Source organism: Ornithorhynchus anatinus, chromosome 21 (genome assembly GCF_004115215.2).
Source record: "Ornithorhynchus anatinus isolate Pmale09 chromosome 21, mOrnAna1.pri.v4, whole genome shotgun sequence".
NCBI lineage: Eukaryota > Metazoa > Chordata > Mammalia > Monotremata > Ornithorhynchidae > Ornithorhynchus > Ornithorhynchus anatinus.
In genome coordinates this window covers 17,662,183-17,677,273 of record NC_041748.1, presented here as the reverse complement: position 1 = coordinate 17,677,273, position 15,091 = coordinate 17,662,183, and the positions used below count along the sequence as shown (strand labels likewise).

The 15,091-nt window shown below is 53.5% G+C and overlaps 1 protein-coding gene across 2 annotated transcripts; it reads left to right on the top strand.

The window, feature by feature from the left end:
• Positions 1-251: 251 nt before the first annotated feature.
• On the top strand, positions 252-14,675 carry SELPLG (selectin P ligand). 2 transcript variants are annotated; one of them, XM_029048647.2, is made up of 2 exons: positions 252-401; positions 12,701-14,675. In XM_029048647.2, the coding sequence occupies exon 2, from the start codon at positions 12,706-12,708 to the stop codon at positions 14,020-14,022; it is 1,317 nt and encodes a 438-aa protein (XP_028904480.1). In that variant the 5' UTR covers positions 252-401; positions 12,701-12,705; the 3' UTR covers positions 14,023-14,675. The 2 variants fall into 2 exon arrangements, with proteins under 2 accessions (XP_028904480.1, XP_039771072.1); XM_039915138.1 differs by lacking the exon at positions 252-401 and adding an exon at positions 6,195-7,052.
• Positions 14,676-15,091: the final 416 nt, after the last annotated feature.

Genomic DNA, 15,091 nt, shown 5'->3' with positions numbered 1-15,091 from the left:
AGTGCTGTGGGACTGAGAGTGGAGAAAATAGCAATTGCCCAACGGAGACAGATCCAAGTGCAGAGATGATACAGAGGGGAAAAGAGGTCTGAATCGGGGAAAGCCTCTTGGAGGAGATGTGACCTTAATAAGGCTCGGAAGGCCAGAAGGCAGAGCTTGATTTACCAGATCTGTGGGTGGTTCCAAGCTAGAGGAGCGTCAGGCCTCGGTGTGTGGCCGAGGTGAGTTCCAAAATGCTCAGTTCCTCTTGGAGAAGGAGAAATGAGCACTAGCTAGGACGGATGCTGAGAACAGACTCACTCTTTTCCTGACAGACCCTGTGGTGGTTTTGGAAGGCCATTCCAAGAGGGTCGGCGGTGTCGTCTGGCACCCAGCGTCCCGCAACGTGCTGCTTAGTGCAGGTAGGTGCGGACCTGATACCCCTGGAAGTCTATCTTCTCCTCTCCTCCTCTCTCTCCTCCCTTTCTGTGATCCCTCTAGACCGTAAATTCATTGTGGGCAGGGAATATGTCTGTAATATTGTACTCCCCAAAATGCTTAGTACGGTGTTCTGCACACCGTAAGCGTTCAGGATATATGAATGACTGACCTACCGGCTGACTGACTCTTTGAAGTGTAGACTACTTTGTAGATTTCTGTCCTGGTTAGGTGTGGGGGGAACTTGGATGTTGCCGGCAATTCACTGATTCAATTGTAAGTATTGAGCACTTATTGTGTGCAGGGCACTGTACTAAGCACTTGGGAGAATACAATATAACAATAAATCGACACATTCCCTGCCCATAATGAGCTTCAGTCTAGAGGGTGAGACAGACAATTAAGAGAAATACACAAATTACAGATTTGTACATCTATGTACATTTGTGTTTTGGGTCTGGGAAGGGGAATGAATAAAGGGAGCAAGTCAGGGTGACACAGAAGGGAGTGGGAGAGGAGGAAAAGGGGGGCTTAGTCAGGGGAGGCCTCTTGGAGGAGGTGTGCCTTCAATAAGGTTTTGAATGGTGGAATAGTATCTGTCAGATTTGAAGAGGGAGGGCATTCCAGGCCAGAGGCAGTATGTGACCTGGGGTCGGCGGTGAGCTTGGCAATGTACAAGCGTTTCTGGGTGAGCCTCTCCCGTGGGGAATTTCCCTTTTTCATCTGTACTCTCCCAAGCGCTTAGTACAGTACTCTGCACATTGTAAATACTCAGTAAATACCATGAATTGATTGACAGATGCCAGCTGCAGCTTAGTCACATCTACCAGTTTCTCCTTTAGTTTAGGTGACTCACTGTGACTCTTCCTACCCCTAGGTGAAATAGCTCAATCACCTACCTACTACTGAATCAGTGCAGTGTATCAAATGCTTAGTCATTTGTATTTGTTAACGACAAAAATTAGACAAATTAGGAAGGGTTCGTTTAGTCGATGAACAGACGGAAGACTCCGAGAGAACGGGGTCAAAGAACAGGACAGTAGGAAAGCGGCAGCAGCCCATTCACCCCGGTGGGGTCCGAGTGACTGCAGCACCCCGATCTTGGGCTGCCCTGCCAGCTTTGTGGGTACAGCGGAACCCCACGCTGGCGCAGGGCACCCAATCGGGGCTAGGCACACGTAGTAACAGTAGTCAATCAGTAAGCACTTTCATGATCCCGTGACACCCGACCGGCCCGCGCGAGAGTAGCGCGCAAGGTTTGAAGTGGCGCATGGTGGAGGAGTTTCACATGGCGGGGCCATTTTACAGTCCGCATGGCGCAGGCAGTGGCACAGGCATTTTACAGTTAACATGGCACAGGTCCCATGATGCGGGCTTGAGGCTGGCCTCACCATCACCATCTTGAGGAGGTCTGCACCATCTTGAGGCGGTCCGCAACATATTTATTGAGCGCTTACTGTGTGCGGAACACTGTACTAATTGCTGGGGAGAGTCCAATAACGCCAATGTAACAGACACATTCCCTGCCCACAGCAGGCTTGCAGTCTAGATGGGCAGACAGATACAAATATAATAACTGAGCACGGAACATCGGACTCCATGCTTGGGAGAGTCCAATAATAGAGTAGATAGGCCTGACCCCTGCCTTCAAGGGATTCACAGTCTAGTGGAGTGTAATAAATGGTGAGGTTGTCAATGATGACAAATAATTGTACTGGATCCCTCCCACAACCCGGATGTTTCATTTTCTCAGTAGAATGAGCACTAGAGGCTTTTGAGGGGGCTCATTTGCATGGGCAGATCCAGGTTCTGCCCACAATTTGTGTAACCCAACTTCTTTAGATCCTATTTATTTAGTACTTACCCCTACCATGAACTATGCAAAGTACTGGGCAGACAAAAGATATTCTGATTAGATACTGTCCCTGCCTTGTATGGGGCTCTTCTGCTCACAAATGCTAAAACAGATCGGTCCATTTTATAGGTGAAGAAACTGAAGCCGGTCATCTCGTTAGGGATAGGTAACATGTTCTCTAATCCCGTCGGATCGTATTCATTAATATTTGTTCATTCAATTGTATTTATTGAGCACTCACTAGGTGCAGAGCCCTGTACTAAGTGCTTGGAATGTACAATTTATTGAACGCTTAGTGTGTACAAATCACAGTACTAAGCACTTGGCAGAGTAAAATATAACAGCAAACACACACGTTCCTTGTCCATTCATTCATTCCATCGTATTTATTGAGCGCTTACTGTGTGCAAAGCACAGTATTAAGCCCTTGGGAGAGTACGATATAACAATGAACAGACACATTCCCTGTCCACAACCGGCTTACAGTCTAGAAGGAGAGGCAGACATTAATGTACATAAATAAATAATAAATAAATAACAGATATACACATAAGTGCCATGAGGCTGGGAGGAGGGAATGAATGATGGAAGCAAGTCAGAGTGATGCAGAAGAGAGTGAGAAAAGAGGAGAGGAGGGTTTAGTCAGGGAAGGCTTCTTGGAGGAGATGTGCCTTCGATAAGCCTTTGAAGGCAGGGAGCTTAGCACTTAATACAGTGCTCTGCACATAGTAAGCATTCGATAAATATGATTGATGAGAAGCAGAGAGGTTAAATAATAATAATAGTAAAGATGTTAATAATATCTGTGGTATTTAGTAAATGCTTACTACGAGAAGTAGCGTGGCTTAGTGGAAGGACCACAGACTTGGGAGTCAGAGGTCGTGGATTCTAATTCCCGCTCCTCCACTTGTCAGCTGTGTGACTTTGGGCAAGTCACTTCACTTCTCTGTGCCTCAGTGACCTCATCTGTAAAAAGGAGATTAAGACTTTGAGCCCCACGTGGGACAACCTGATAACCTTGTATCTATCCCAGCGATTAGAACAGTGCTTGGCACATAGTAAGCCCTTAACTAATATCATCATCATCATCATCATCATCATCATTATTATTATTATTATCAAGCACAGAGCTCCACTCTAAGGAAAGAGAAGTGTTATTGGAGTTCCCATTTTGCAGATGAGGAAACTGAGGCCCAGAGAGGTAAAGCGACTTGACTCCCTTCCCACAGTGGGTTAAGTGGCAGAGCAGGGATTTGCTCTGACTCCTGGGCCTGGGCTCTCTCCCTTAGACCCGGCTGCCCATCTCTTCAGGAGGGGGAGTCCCGGCTAAAGAAGAAGTTAAGGGCTTCCTCCCCCTGATGGCTTGCCTTCTCCCTCAGTGGGAACCACCAGCTAGAGAAGCAACCGAAGTGGGTTTCTCTTGAAATTTCTGGGCCCTGAGCTAGTGTGATCCGGATGGGTGGGGCTGGCCACGGGCCGGTCCGCCAATCTACACCCTCCTCACTTCACCTCAAGGCAAAAGTCCCTAGACCCTTCTCTGCCTGGCTTCCGTGCCCTCCCCGACCTGGGCGGGTGGGTGGGGTGAGGGGCCCTGCTCTCCCCCTCAGCTTTTTTCGGCTCCCTCAGTTCCCCAAGAGCGGGTGCTCTAGCTTTCCCCTGGCAGACAACCACAGTTTCCTGTGGGTGGCCCCACCCCCGCGGAGCCCTGCACCCAGTTCAGCGCTGAGCCCTGTGCCCTCCACCCAAGGCCTCCAGGAACCTCGCCTCGCAGGGGGGCCGGCTGCACTCAGAGGGACGGTAAGGGGAGGCGGGGAAGGCAGACGAGATGTCGAGGGACACATTTGATTCCCTCTAATTGCTTCTAGTCCAGGTTGGGGCCAGAGAGGGAGTGGGGGCGGTTGAGGGAGTCACAGCATGGCACAGTGTTAGCTTGTTGTGGGCAGGGAATGCATCTGGGTATTGTACTGTATTCTCCCAAGCGCTTAGTACAGTGCTTTATAAAGTGCTCGGTATAAGTGCTCAATAAATACGATTGAATGAATGAATAGAACACAGGCCTGGGCATCAGAAGGTCATAGGTTCTAATCCCGGCTCCGCCACTTGTCTTCTTTTTGACTTTGGGCAAATCGCTTCACTTCTCTGGGCCCCAGTTACCCCATCTGTAAAGTGGAGATTGAGCCCGTGAGCCCCACGTGGGACAGGGACTGTGTCCAATCCAATTTGCTTGTGTCCACCCCAGCCCTTAGTTCAGGGTCTGGCACATAGTAACTGCTTAATAAATACCACAATTACAGTTCTTATTATTATTATTGAGGGAGGCAGCTTGACCGGTGGCGTTGCCCCAGTGATCTCTGGGAGGGTGTATTGAGCCCCAGGTTGGAATTGGGGGGGTGGGGGTAGGGGATTGAGCCATCTTGAGGGGCTCAGGGAAGAGGGAGGGGGAGAATAAGGGCAGGGCACCAGACACTTCTGCCAGCCCACCACCCCTTATCCTGGACGGTGTCTGACGTGATTGTCTTGTATCTCCCCCAGCGCTTAGTACAGTGCCTGGCACATAAAAATATGATAAAAATTGTGGTACTTGTCAAGCACTTACTATGTGCCAGGCGCTGTTCTAAGCGCTGAGGTAGATACAAGTTAATCAGGTTGAACCCCCATGCAGGTCACACTTTTAATCCCCGTTTTCCAGATGAGGTCACTGAAGCCCGGAGAAGTGAAGTGACTTGCCCAAGGTCACACAGCAGACACATGGCAGAGCCGGGATTAGAACCCAGGTCCTTCTGACTCCAGAGGGCTTAACAAATGCCATAATAGTACATATTATATTAATAGTGCTCCCTTCTCCTCCCTTTCCTGCTGACTCTGTGCGGAGCACTTGGGAGAATTCAATACAATGGAGTTTCATGGAGGTTAGATGGACTTAAGTGTGTTTTTAAAGGCATTATGCCTAATTCCCCACCTCAAACAAAAATGAGAAGAATCTTGATCTTCAGCCCTCCTCAGCCTGGCGTAGTGCAGAAATTGGTATCCAATTTGGGGCAAGAAGAGAAAATGTGCTCGATTCTTATCTTTATTGCAAGACGAGGCTGGGGCAGATCAGCACTTTCCATTGCATAAGAGCACCAAGAGGCAACTCTGCAGCCAGAAGTGAGTTGTGTGGTGGGCTGGGCATCAATCTCTCCCCACAGAGGGAGAAGGGGCTTGGACAACTTCAAGAGCCTTTCCTCCTCCATCCCCGCCATCTGCGTCCTGGGCAATCAATCAATCAGTTGTGCTTACTGTGTGCAGAGCACTGAACTAAGCGCTTGGGAGAGGCCAAGGTAGCTATAAAGTGGATACATTCCCAGCTTACATTCTTTTATTGCTGAAGCATCTTTCATTAGTTATCCTTATTTCCCCAAACCCTCTTGCAAGGTAGGGTTCAGGTATTATTAATCCCCATTTTACAGCTGGGGAAACTGGAGCATTAGGAGGTTAAGGGCCTTGCCCAAGGCCACACAGTGGCAGAGCCGGCACTAGACCTCACCTCCTCCAAGAGGCGTTCCCAGACTGAGCTCCTCTTCTCCCTCTACTCCCTCTGCCATCCCCCCTTTACCTCTCCGCAGCTTAACCCTCTTTTTCCCCTTTTCCCTCTGCTCCTCCACCTCTCCCTTCCCATCCCCACAGCACTGTACTCGTCCGCTCAACTGTATATATTTTCGTTACCCTATTTATTTTGTTAATGAATTGTACATCACCTTGATTCTATTTAGTTGCCATTGTTTTTACGAGATGTTCTTCCCCTTGACTCTATTTATTGCCATTGTTCTTGTCTGTCCGTCTCCCCCGATTAGACTGTAAGCCCGTCAAACGGCAGGGACTGTCTCTATCTGTTGACGACTTGTTCATCCCAAGCGCTTAGTACAGTGCTCTGCACATAGTAAGCGCTCAATAAATACTATTGAATTGAATTGAAATAGACCCCCAACTTCCAGGGCCTCTGCTCTCCCCACGACACCACACCGCCGTCCCGTGTGGAGAACGAGGGTCAGACGCTGCCCAATTGGTCAGTCGGTCGATTGTATTTATCGAGCCCTTGCCGTGTGCGGGACACCGAACTAAACGCATGGAAGAGTACAGTACAGCAATAAAACAGCCCCGCTCCCTGTCCACAACAAACTTACAGTCTAGAGTGGGAGACAGACGTTCATAGAAATAGAGAAATGAATGAGAGATTTTGAGGAAAGTGATGTGGGGCTGGGAGGGGAGATGAATAAAAGGAGGAAGTCAGAGTGAAGCAGAAGGGAGTGGGAGGAGAAAAAAGGGGGGCTTAGCCAGGGAAGACCCCTTGGAACAGCTCTGCTCCTACCCTGCCCACGGCTCGGCCTTTCCACGGAGGGCTCGCTAGGCCGGTGGGGGTGGGGGAAGGGGATGTCACATGGCCCACGGAGACCACACCCGAGCTTCCTCCTTTCGCACACCCCGGGCCCTGGTTCCTGGAGCATCAGGCGGGGCTGCCAGGCGGTGCCCCAGGCCCACGACATCTCGCTTCCCCACAGAAGGACGGTTTGCTGCAGGGGCAAGGGTGCGGCCTACATCCGAAGCCGCCCAGCCCTCCCTTCCTCCCTCCCGCCTGCTCTCTCCGGCCGTCCAGCCCGGCCGGGCAAGGTGAGCAGCAGGAGTGGCCGCGGGCCGGCGGGCCATGAGAACGGGCTAGAGGATCTGGACGGACCCCAGAAGCGCCCCCACCCTGTAGGGACGGCACGGCGCCCCCCTCCTTGCCCGCTGGCGAGGGAGGCAGGTGAGTGTGGCAGGCCAGGGGCAGAGCCAGCTTGTCTTCCCCTCCCGCTTTCCCCAGCAGCCATCTGGGGCCTGATTGGGACGGTCCTCTCCTTGACATCTGTGCTTCATTTCCATCTCTGTCTCCCCAGCAGGACTGTCAGCTCTCTGAGGGCAGGGATCAGGTCTACCCGCTTTATGGTACTGAACTCTCCCAAGTGCTTAGAGCTCTGCAAACAGCAGCCTATATGCTCCTTAAGGGCAGGGATTATGTCTACTGAATCTGTCGTACTCTCCCGGTGTTTAGTACAGTGCTCTGCACACAGTAGACTGTATGGTCCTTGAGAGTAGGGGTAGTGTCTTCTAATTCTAATATAATCTCTCCAGCGCTCAAAAGAGCATATGTATACTATATATCTTTATATATACAGTGCATATAGTAGATTATAAACTCTGAGCCAAGTGACTGTCTTCTATTTTTGGACTCTCCCAAATGCTCAGCACAGTGCTCTGCCCAGAGTAAGTGCTCAATAGATGTCACTGATTGAATGACTGCCTGTAGCCTAGCTTCCCCAGAGAGAACGTGTCTCTGGATCTCCCCAAACTCACTGCTGGTAGTGGGAAGGAAGGTGATTTGGATCCAGGACCTTGTCCTCATTTCCCCTTCTGGGGATGGGGGTAGAAAGTTGGACTCCCCGCCCCCTGGCTTGCTCCTCCTGAGGGATTCAGAGACTCCTCTACTCTGGGGCTCCGTGGTTGGGAGGCTACACCGGGGCTGGGGTCCAGATTCTAGACCCTAAGCTTGTTGGGGGTAGGGAATGTGTCTCTTTTATTATTAGAGAAGCATACTGAGAAAGAAGCAGTGTGGCTCAGTGGATAGCTCATGGGCTTGGGAGTCAGAAGGACCTGGGTTCTAATTCCAGCTCCGCCTCTTGTCTGCTGTGTGACCTTGGGCAAGTCACTTCACTTCTCTGGGCCTCAGTTACCTCATCTGTAAAGTAGGGATGAAGACTGTGAGCCCTATGTGGGACAGAGACTGTGCCCAACCAGATTATCTTGTTATCTACTGCAGCGCTTGGTACAGTGCCTGGCACATGGTAAGCCCTTTCCAAATACCACAACTGTTGTTATTATTATGATATACTCTCCCAAGCGCTTAGTACAGTGCTCTGCCTGTAGTAAGTGCTCAATAAGTACGATTGACTGAGTCCACCTTGGGGCCACAGCTGGTCCCTGAGCTGCTGAAAGGTGGCCCCCGGGGACAGGAAGGTGCCCCCGACTGGATGATGTAACTGCGGGGGCCCTTCCTGGAAGTCCTGGGCTCTGGGGGAAGCCCTGGCCCCATCCTCAGTCGCTCTCACAGCTTTTTTTTTAATGGTATTTGTTAATAATAATGATAATGATGATGGCATCCGTTAAATGCTTGCTATATGTCTAGCATTGTTCTAAGAGCTGGGGTAGATACAAGTTAATCAAGTTGGACACAGTTCCTTTCCCTCGTGGGGCAGGCAGTCTTAATCCCCATTTTGCGGAAGAGGTAGCTGAGGCCCAGAGAAGTGAAGTGACTTGCCTGAGGTCACATATCAGGCAAGTGGCAGAGCTGGAGTTGGAACCCAGATCCTTCTGACTCTCAGGCCCGTGCTCTAATCACTAGGGCATGCTGCTATGTGCCAGGCATTGTTCTAAGCACTGGGGTAGATACGAGGTAGGTTGGACACAGTCCCTGTCCTACATAGGGCTCACAGTCTTAATCCCCATTTTAAAAGATAACGGAGGCACGGAGAAGTTAAGTGACTTGCTCAGGGTCACACAGCAGGCAAGTGGCAGTCGGAATTAGAAGCCAGATCCTCTGACTAACAGGCCTGTAGTCTTTCCTTTAGGCCATGATGCTATTCTAGTGTGAGGCTGAATGATCAGGGGAAGACAAGCCCTTTCACCTTCCCCATCCTCATTTTGTCCTCGGCACAACCCTGGGGCGTACGAGAGGCAGGAATTATTCTCCCCACTTTCCAGAGGAGGAAATGGAGGCCCAGAAAGGTTAAGAGAGGCAGCCTGGCCTAGTGGGATGAGCCCAGGGCAGGGAATCAGAGGACCTGGATTCTCATCCCAGCTCTGCCAATTGCTGGCCGTGACCACGGGCAAATCACTTCACTTCCCTGTGCCTCGGTTACCTCATCTGTAACATAGGGATTAAATCCTGGCAAAGATCCTCAAAAAGCCTAAACCCGGATCCCAACACATCCAGCTTCCCTTGGGGGTTCCCGGGGAGTGGTCAGGAGGTGCGGCTGGGGGGGTTGGGGGTGGTAAGAGAACGGGTCTCCCCCAGATGCCTCTGGGAGGGGAGGGTGGTTCCTGGGACTTCAGCCCTCGAACACCTTAGCCGTCCAAGCGACTTCAGGGTGGGAGAAGGGAGTGGTCTGCTCAGGGTGGGGTGAGGGCGAACAGTCTGACCTGAGGGCCCAGAGCAGGAAGTCGAACATCTGCCCAAGATCAGCTCTGTGAGCCGCCCTACCTGGTCCTCCAATTAATCCCCGATTTTATTGAATGCTTCATGTGTGCAGAGCACTGTAATAATAATAATGATGATGGTATCTGTTAAGTGCTTAGTACGTGCCAAGCACTTTTCTAATAATAATTGTGGTATCTGTTTAGCGCTTCCTATGTGCGGGGCACTGTGTTAAGCTCTGGGGTGGATACAAGCAGATCGGGTTGGATACAATCCCTGCCTCACGTGGGGCTCACAGTCTCAATCTCCATTTTACTGATGAGGTAACTGAGGCCCAGAGAAATGAAGTGATTTGCCCAAGGTCCCACAGCAGACGAGTGATGGAGCCAGGATTAGAACCCATGAGCTTCTGACTCCTTGCCCGTGCTCTATCCACTTAGTTTCTCTACTAAGCTCTTGGGAGAGTCCAGCATAACAGAGTTGGCAGACATGTTCCCTGCCCAAAGGGAGGTTCCAGTCTAGAGGGGGCAGGGTCCCAGGGAGCGGTCTGTCTGTCTATCTTTCCGGCCGGCGGAAGAGCTGGAGCCGGGCTCACTGGGATCCACAGCAGTGGGGGCAAGCGGCCCAGTCGTAGTAGAGGTAGCACTGATTGAGGGCCAACTGGGTGTGGTACACTCTACCAAACACTTATCTCCTCCGGCCTCAACTACTGTATCAGCCTCCTCACTGACCTCCCAGCCTCCTCTCTCTCCTCGCTCCAGTCCATACTTCACTCAGCTGCCCGGATCATTTTCTATAGAAATGATCAGGCCACATCTCCCATTCTTTAGGAACCTCCAGTGGTTGCCCACCCACCTCCACATCAAACAGAAATGCCTCACCACTGGCTTTAAAGCTCTCAATCCCCCTGCCCGCTCCTACCTCACCTCGCCGCTCTCCTACTCCAACCCAGCCCGCAGACTTCACTCCTCTAATACCAACCTACTCACTCTACCTCCATCTCATCTATCTTGTCATCAACCCCTCACCCACATCCTGCCTCCGGCCCGGAACGCCCTCCCTCTTCAAATCTGACAATGATTCTCCCTGCCATCAAAGCCTTATTTAAGGCCCACCTCCTCCAAGAGGCCTTCCCTGACTAAGCTCCTCTTTCCTCTTCTCCCACTCCCCTCTGCGTCACCTCGACTTGTTCCCTTCCTTCATCCCCGCCGCCGCCGCCCCTTGGCATTTATGTCCATATCTGTCATTTTATTTATTTCTTTTAATATGCCTCCCCCTCTGGACCCTAAGCTCGTTGTGGGCAGGGAGTGTACCTGTTCTATTATTCTATTGTCCTCTCCTAAGTGCTTAGTACAGTACTCTGCACACAGTAAGCACTCAATAAATACGATCTACTGACTGACCCAATCCCTGCCCACTCGAGCCTGCCCGTCTGGAGCTGCCAGAGCCTCTGCGGACCCTCCCCCTCCGGGTCCGATGGAGCTAAGTAGACACCACCCTCCCAGAAGCCTCGGTGGATCGGTTGGCCTGTCTGTTTGTGTCAAACTCCTTTCAGGGCTCCAGGAAGTGGTTTAGAGTCAACTCTAACAGAAACACCCAAACCGATTCCAGTATTTTGCTCTGTCTTGAAACAGCAAGTGACAATCGAGCGGGTTCGGAGCGGAGCAGCCTCCCGACCCCCGGGGTCCCGGGCTGCCCTACCGTGAACCCACCCCGCTCCATCTCGAGGGACCGGCTCAGCCCTGCGCAGAGGGGCCGCTCCCCTGGGGGTTGGGGTTCCCTGAGGAGACCCTCCCATCCACAGTGATCTCCTCTCTGTCATCTCTTCGGGAGGGTCTGTTTCATTCATTCATTCAATCGTATTTATGGAGCGCTTACTCCGTGCGGAGCGCTTGGGAAAGTACAATACAGCAATAAAGAGAGACAGTCCCTGCCCACAACTAGCCGACGTCTAGAGGCGGGGAGATGGACATCAGTATGAGTAAACAGACATCAATATAAATAAATAACACACCGGGCAACTCCGTCGCTCTCTCCCCAGTGTTTAGTGCAGCGCTGTGCGCCCGGAGGGGCGGGGGGCGGGGAATGTCCAATCAGGGCCGAGTGCTGTTGGATCAGTGATTGAGTGAGAACTGTCTGGCTCCACGTGGTCTAGTGGATAGAGCCTGGGCCTGGGAGTCAGAGCACCTGGGTTCTCATCCCAGCTCCGAAACTTGTCTGCTGTGTGACCTTGGGCAAATCGCTTCACTTCTCTGGGCCTTAGTTCCCTCATCTGGAAAATGGAGATTAAGACCATAAGCCCCTTGTGGGAAAGGGACTCTGTCCCATCCAACTTACTTGTATTCACCCCAGGGCTTAGTCCAGTGCTTGGCACATAATAATAAGAATAAAAGTATTCGTAGTTGTCCAACGTGATGATCTTCTCTTGAGCCTAGCACTTAGGCCAGGGCTTGGCACCTAGTAAGCAAGACTGGAGGATTGTTCAAACCTGGGAGTCTCAGTGCTTTCCTCCCCAGGCCACAGGCTCTGTCGTGAATAATAATAATAGTATTTGTTAAGCATCATGGCCTAGTGGATAGAGCAAGGGCCTGGGAGTCAGAAGGACCTGGATTCTAGTCTCTACTCCGCCACTTGTCCGCTGCGTGACCTTGGGTAAGTCAGTTCAGTTCTCTGTACCTCGATTCCCTCATCCGTCAAATGGGCGTGAAGACTGTGAGCTCCCTGTGAGATGTGAACTGTGCCCAACCTGATTAGTTTGTCTCTACCCCAGGGCTAAATACAGCGCCTGGCACACTGTAAGCGCTGAACAAATACCACAGTCATTATGTGTCCAACACTGAGCACTGAGATAGATACAAGTAAATCAGGTTGGAGGCGGTCCCTGTCCCACATGGAGAGCACAGTCCTAATCCCCATTTTACAGATGAGGGATCTGAGGCCCAGAGAAGTGAAGTGACTTGCCTGAGGTCACACAGCAGACGAGTGGCGGAACCGGGAAGAGAATCTATAGGTCCTTCTGACTCCCGGGCCTGCGCTCTTTCGACGAGGCCACGCAGCGTCACGTAAATCTGCTTCTGTCAAGACTCCCAGAAGTCCCCTTGGCGTTCAGACTCTCATCCAGGGGCTCATTCGGGGGGCGATGGGATCGATCATCTGCTTCCTCTGCCCCGGGGGCCAACCCAACTGACTCTCCCCTCCCCGTCTTTCTCGTCCGCCCCTCTCAGGGACCATGTCGGTGAGCCGGATGGCTCTGCTGCTGTTGCTGCTGCTGACCCAGATGGCTTGTGGTGCCGGGCTGCCCACAGACCAGAACCGGTGGAACTGGAAGTCAGGCCCGGGGACCCAGGCGCCCGCCCGGAGCAGGAGAGATATCATGACGGTGATGACTCCCGAGGAAGATACAGACTATCATTTCACCTTCCAGACGGAAGGCCCGGAAGTCCTGGTCAACAACACCCACGCCTCGGCCCCGCCGACCCCGGCCGGGACGGAGAGCGTGGAGCCGCCGACCACTGGCGGGCCAGACCCCGGGGAGACGGCCGAGACCTCCTCCCCGGTCATAGCCACCCTAAACACCTCCGCTGGCCAGCCCGGGCCTTCTGTCGTGCCCGGTGAACCCCACTCGGAGCTTCCCACCGCCACCAGCATGCCTGCCTCTTCCTCTGTGACCTTTGATCCCTCCTCTCTGCCCATCGCCCCCACCGACCCCTCCTCTGAGCCCACCGGCCACCCGGACGACTCCACCCTCTCCGACCGCCCCACCGCCAGAGACCCCTCCTCCTCTGACCCCCCCGACACCACCGGCCCCTCCTCAGAGCCCACCGGCCCCCCGGACAACCTCGCCCACTCCGACTCCACCACCGCCGGCGACCCCTCCACCGCCCCCCCCAACACCACCAGCCCCTCCTCAGAGCCCACCGGCCCCCTGGACAACCTCACCCCTTCTGACTCCACCGCCGCCAGTGACCCCTCCTCCGCCCCCACCAGCGCCAACGGCCCCTCCTCTGCCCCCACCCCCACCCTCATCCCCACCAAGGACCCCTCCCCCGAACACCCTACCTCCATCGAGCCCGGGAAGGCCCCGGCCCCTACAGCAGCCACCCGGGCCCCCACGAGCCCCGTGCAGAAGAAAACGGTCCAGCCCGGCCTCTACTTCCGGCAGACCCGGGCGACCGGCCCCCCGGGCCCTGAGGAGACGTCCCCTCCCCCGGCCCAGGCGCCCAGCGGTGGGTCCATCCCGGTCCGGCAGTGCCTGCTGGCCATCCTCATCCTGGCCCTCATCGCCACCACGTTCCTGGTGTGCACCGTGGTCCTGGCCGTCCGCCTCTCCCGCCAGCTCCACACCTACCCGCTCCGCTCCAGCTACTCCACCGAGATGGTCTGCATCTCCTCCCTGCTGCCGGATGGCGAGGGGGCGGCCGGGGCCAACGGGGCCATCGGGGGCCCGGCCCGGAACAGGGCGCCGGCCCCCACGCTGGGCCGGGGCCGCGCGGAGGACTGCGAAGGGGATGACCTGACCCTGCACAGCTTCCTCCCTGAGCAGTAGCGCCTCGTCCCATCCCGGACCGTCTCCGTGACCCCTGAGCCCTCGCCCCCGGCCCCGTCCAGGAAGCGCGTCTCGGGGAACTTGGCCCCGCCGAGGGGCGAGGCCGGCCCCCGGACGACCTCGCCCTCTCGCTTCCGTTTTCAGCCCCTGGAGCCTTTGGGGATGCCGGGATGGCGGGAGACTGCCGGAGACCTCCGGCATCCTACTACTGGACAGAGGAGGCCTCCTGTTGTGCCTCGGGGCTTTAATCCTGAACTTCTGGCTCCATGAGGGGGAGACGAGGGAAGCTGACCGAGTCTCTCTTCTCAATCTCTCCTGTCAGATTCTGCTTCAAATTAGGCCCCTCAACCTTCTCCTGTAAGCTTGTTGTGAGCAGAGAATCTGTCTGTTTATCAATGTATTGTACTCTCCCAGGTGCTTTAGTACAATGCTCTGCACACAGTAAGCGCTTAATAAATACCACTGACTGGAGGCAAAGGTCAGTCCCAGACCCGGGCTGTGCTCACTGTTGGCCACTCTAAGCTGTGGTGGGGTCGAGACTTGGGGTTCTCTCCAGTACTGGGGGAACACATCATGCTTATTATTAATATTGTATTTGTTAAGCACTTACTATGTATCAAGCACTGTTCTAAGCCCTGCGGTAGATACAAGTTAGTCAGGCTGGACACGGTCCCTGCCCGACATGAGGCTCACCGTCTAAGTCGGAGGGAGAACAGGCCTCGAATCTTCATTTTGTAGATGAAGAAACTGAAGCCCAGGGAAGTTAAGTGACTTGCTCAAGGTAACCCAGCAGGCAAGTGGCAGAGAGAGATTAGAACCCGGGTCCTCTGACCCCCTCAAGACTTGTGTTCTTTCCACTAGGCCATGCTGCTCCTAAAAGCCTCCCTCCTCTCTCCCCAGCATGACCCACCAACCCCCGGGCTCTGGGGTCTCTAAGAGTGCCATGGTTCAGTCTAACTCATTCCCGCCCCTGGGACCATTTTACCTGTAGGGAATCTTACCATTTGCCACCATCTCCTGAAACGTCCACCTCGAACTACCCTGCTCCTGCAGAGCAAGGAGGCAATCA

Excerpts from the sequence above, each read along its gene's own strand:
- SELPLG (XM_039915138.1), top strand. The coding sequence starts at position 6,683 with ATGTCACATGGCCCACGGAGACCACACCCGAGCTTCCTCCTTTCGCAC. Across the intron at positions 7,053-12,700 it reads CCCGCTGGCGAGGGAGGCAG|GGACCATGTCGGTGAGCCGG; the intron begins GTGAGTGTGGCA and ends CGCCCCTCTCAG.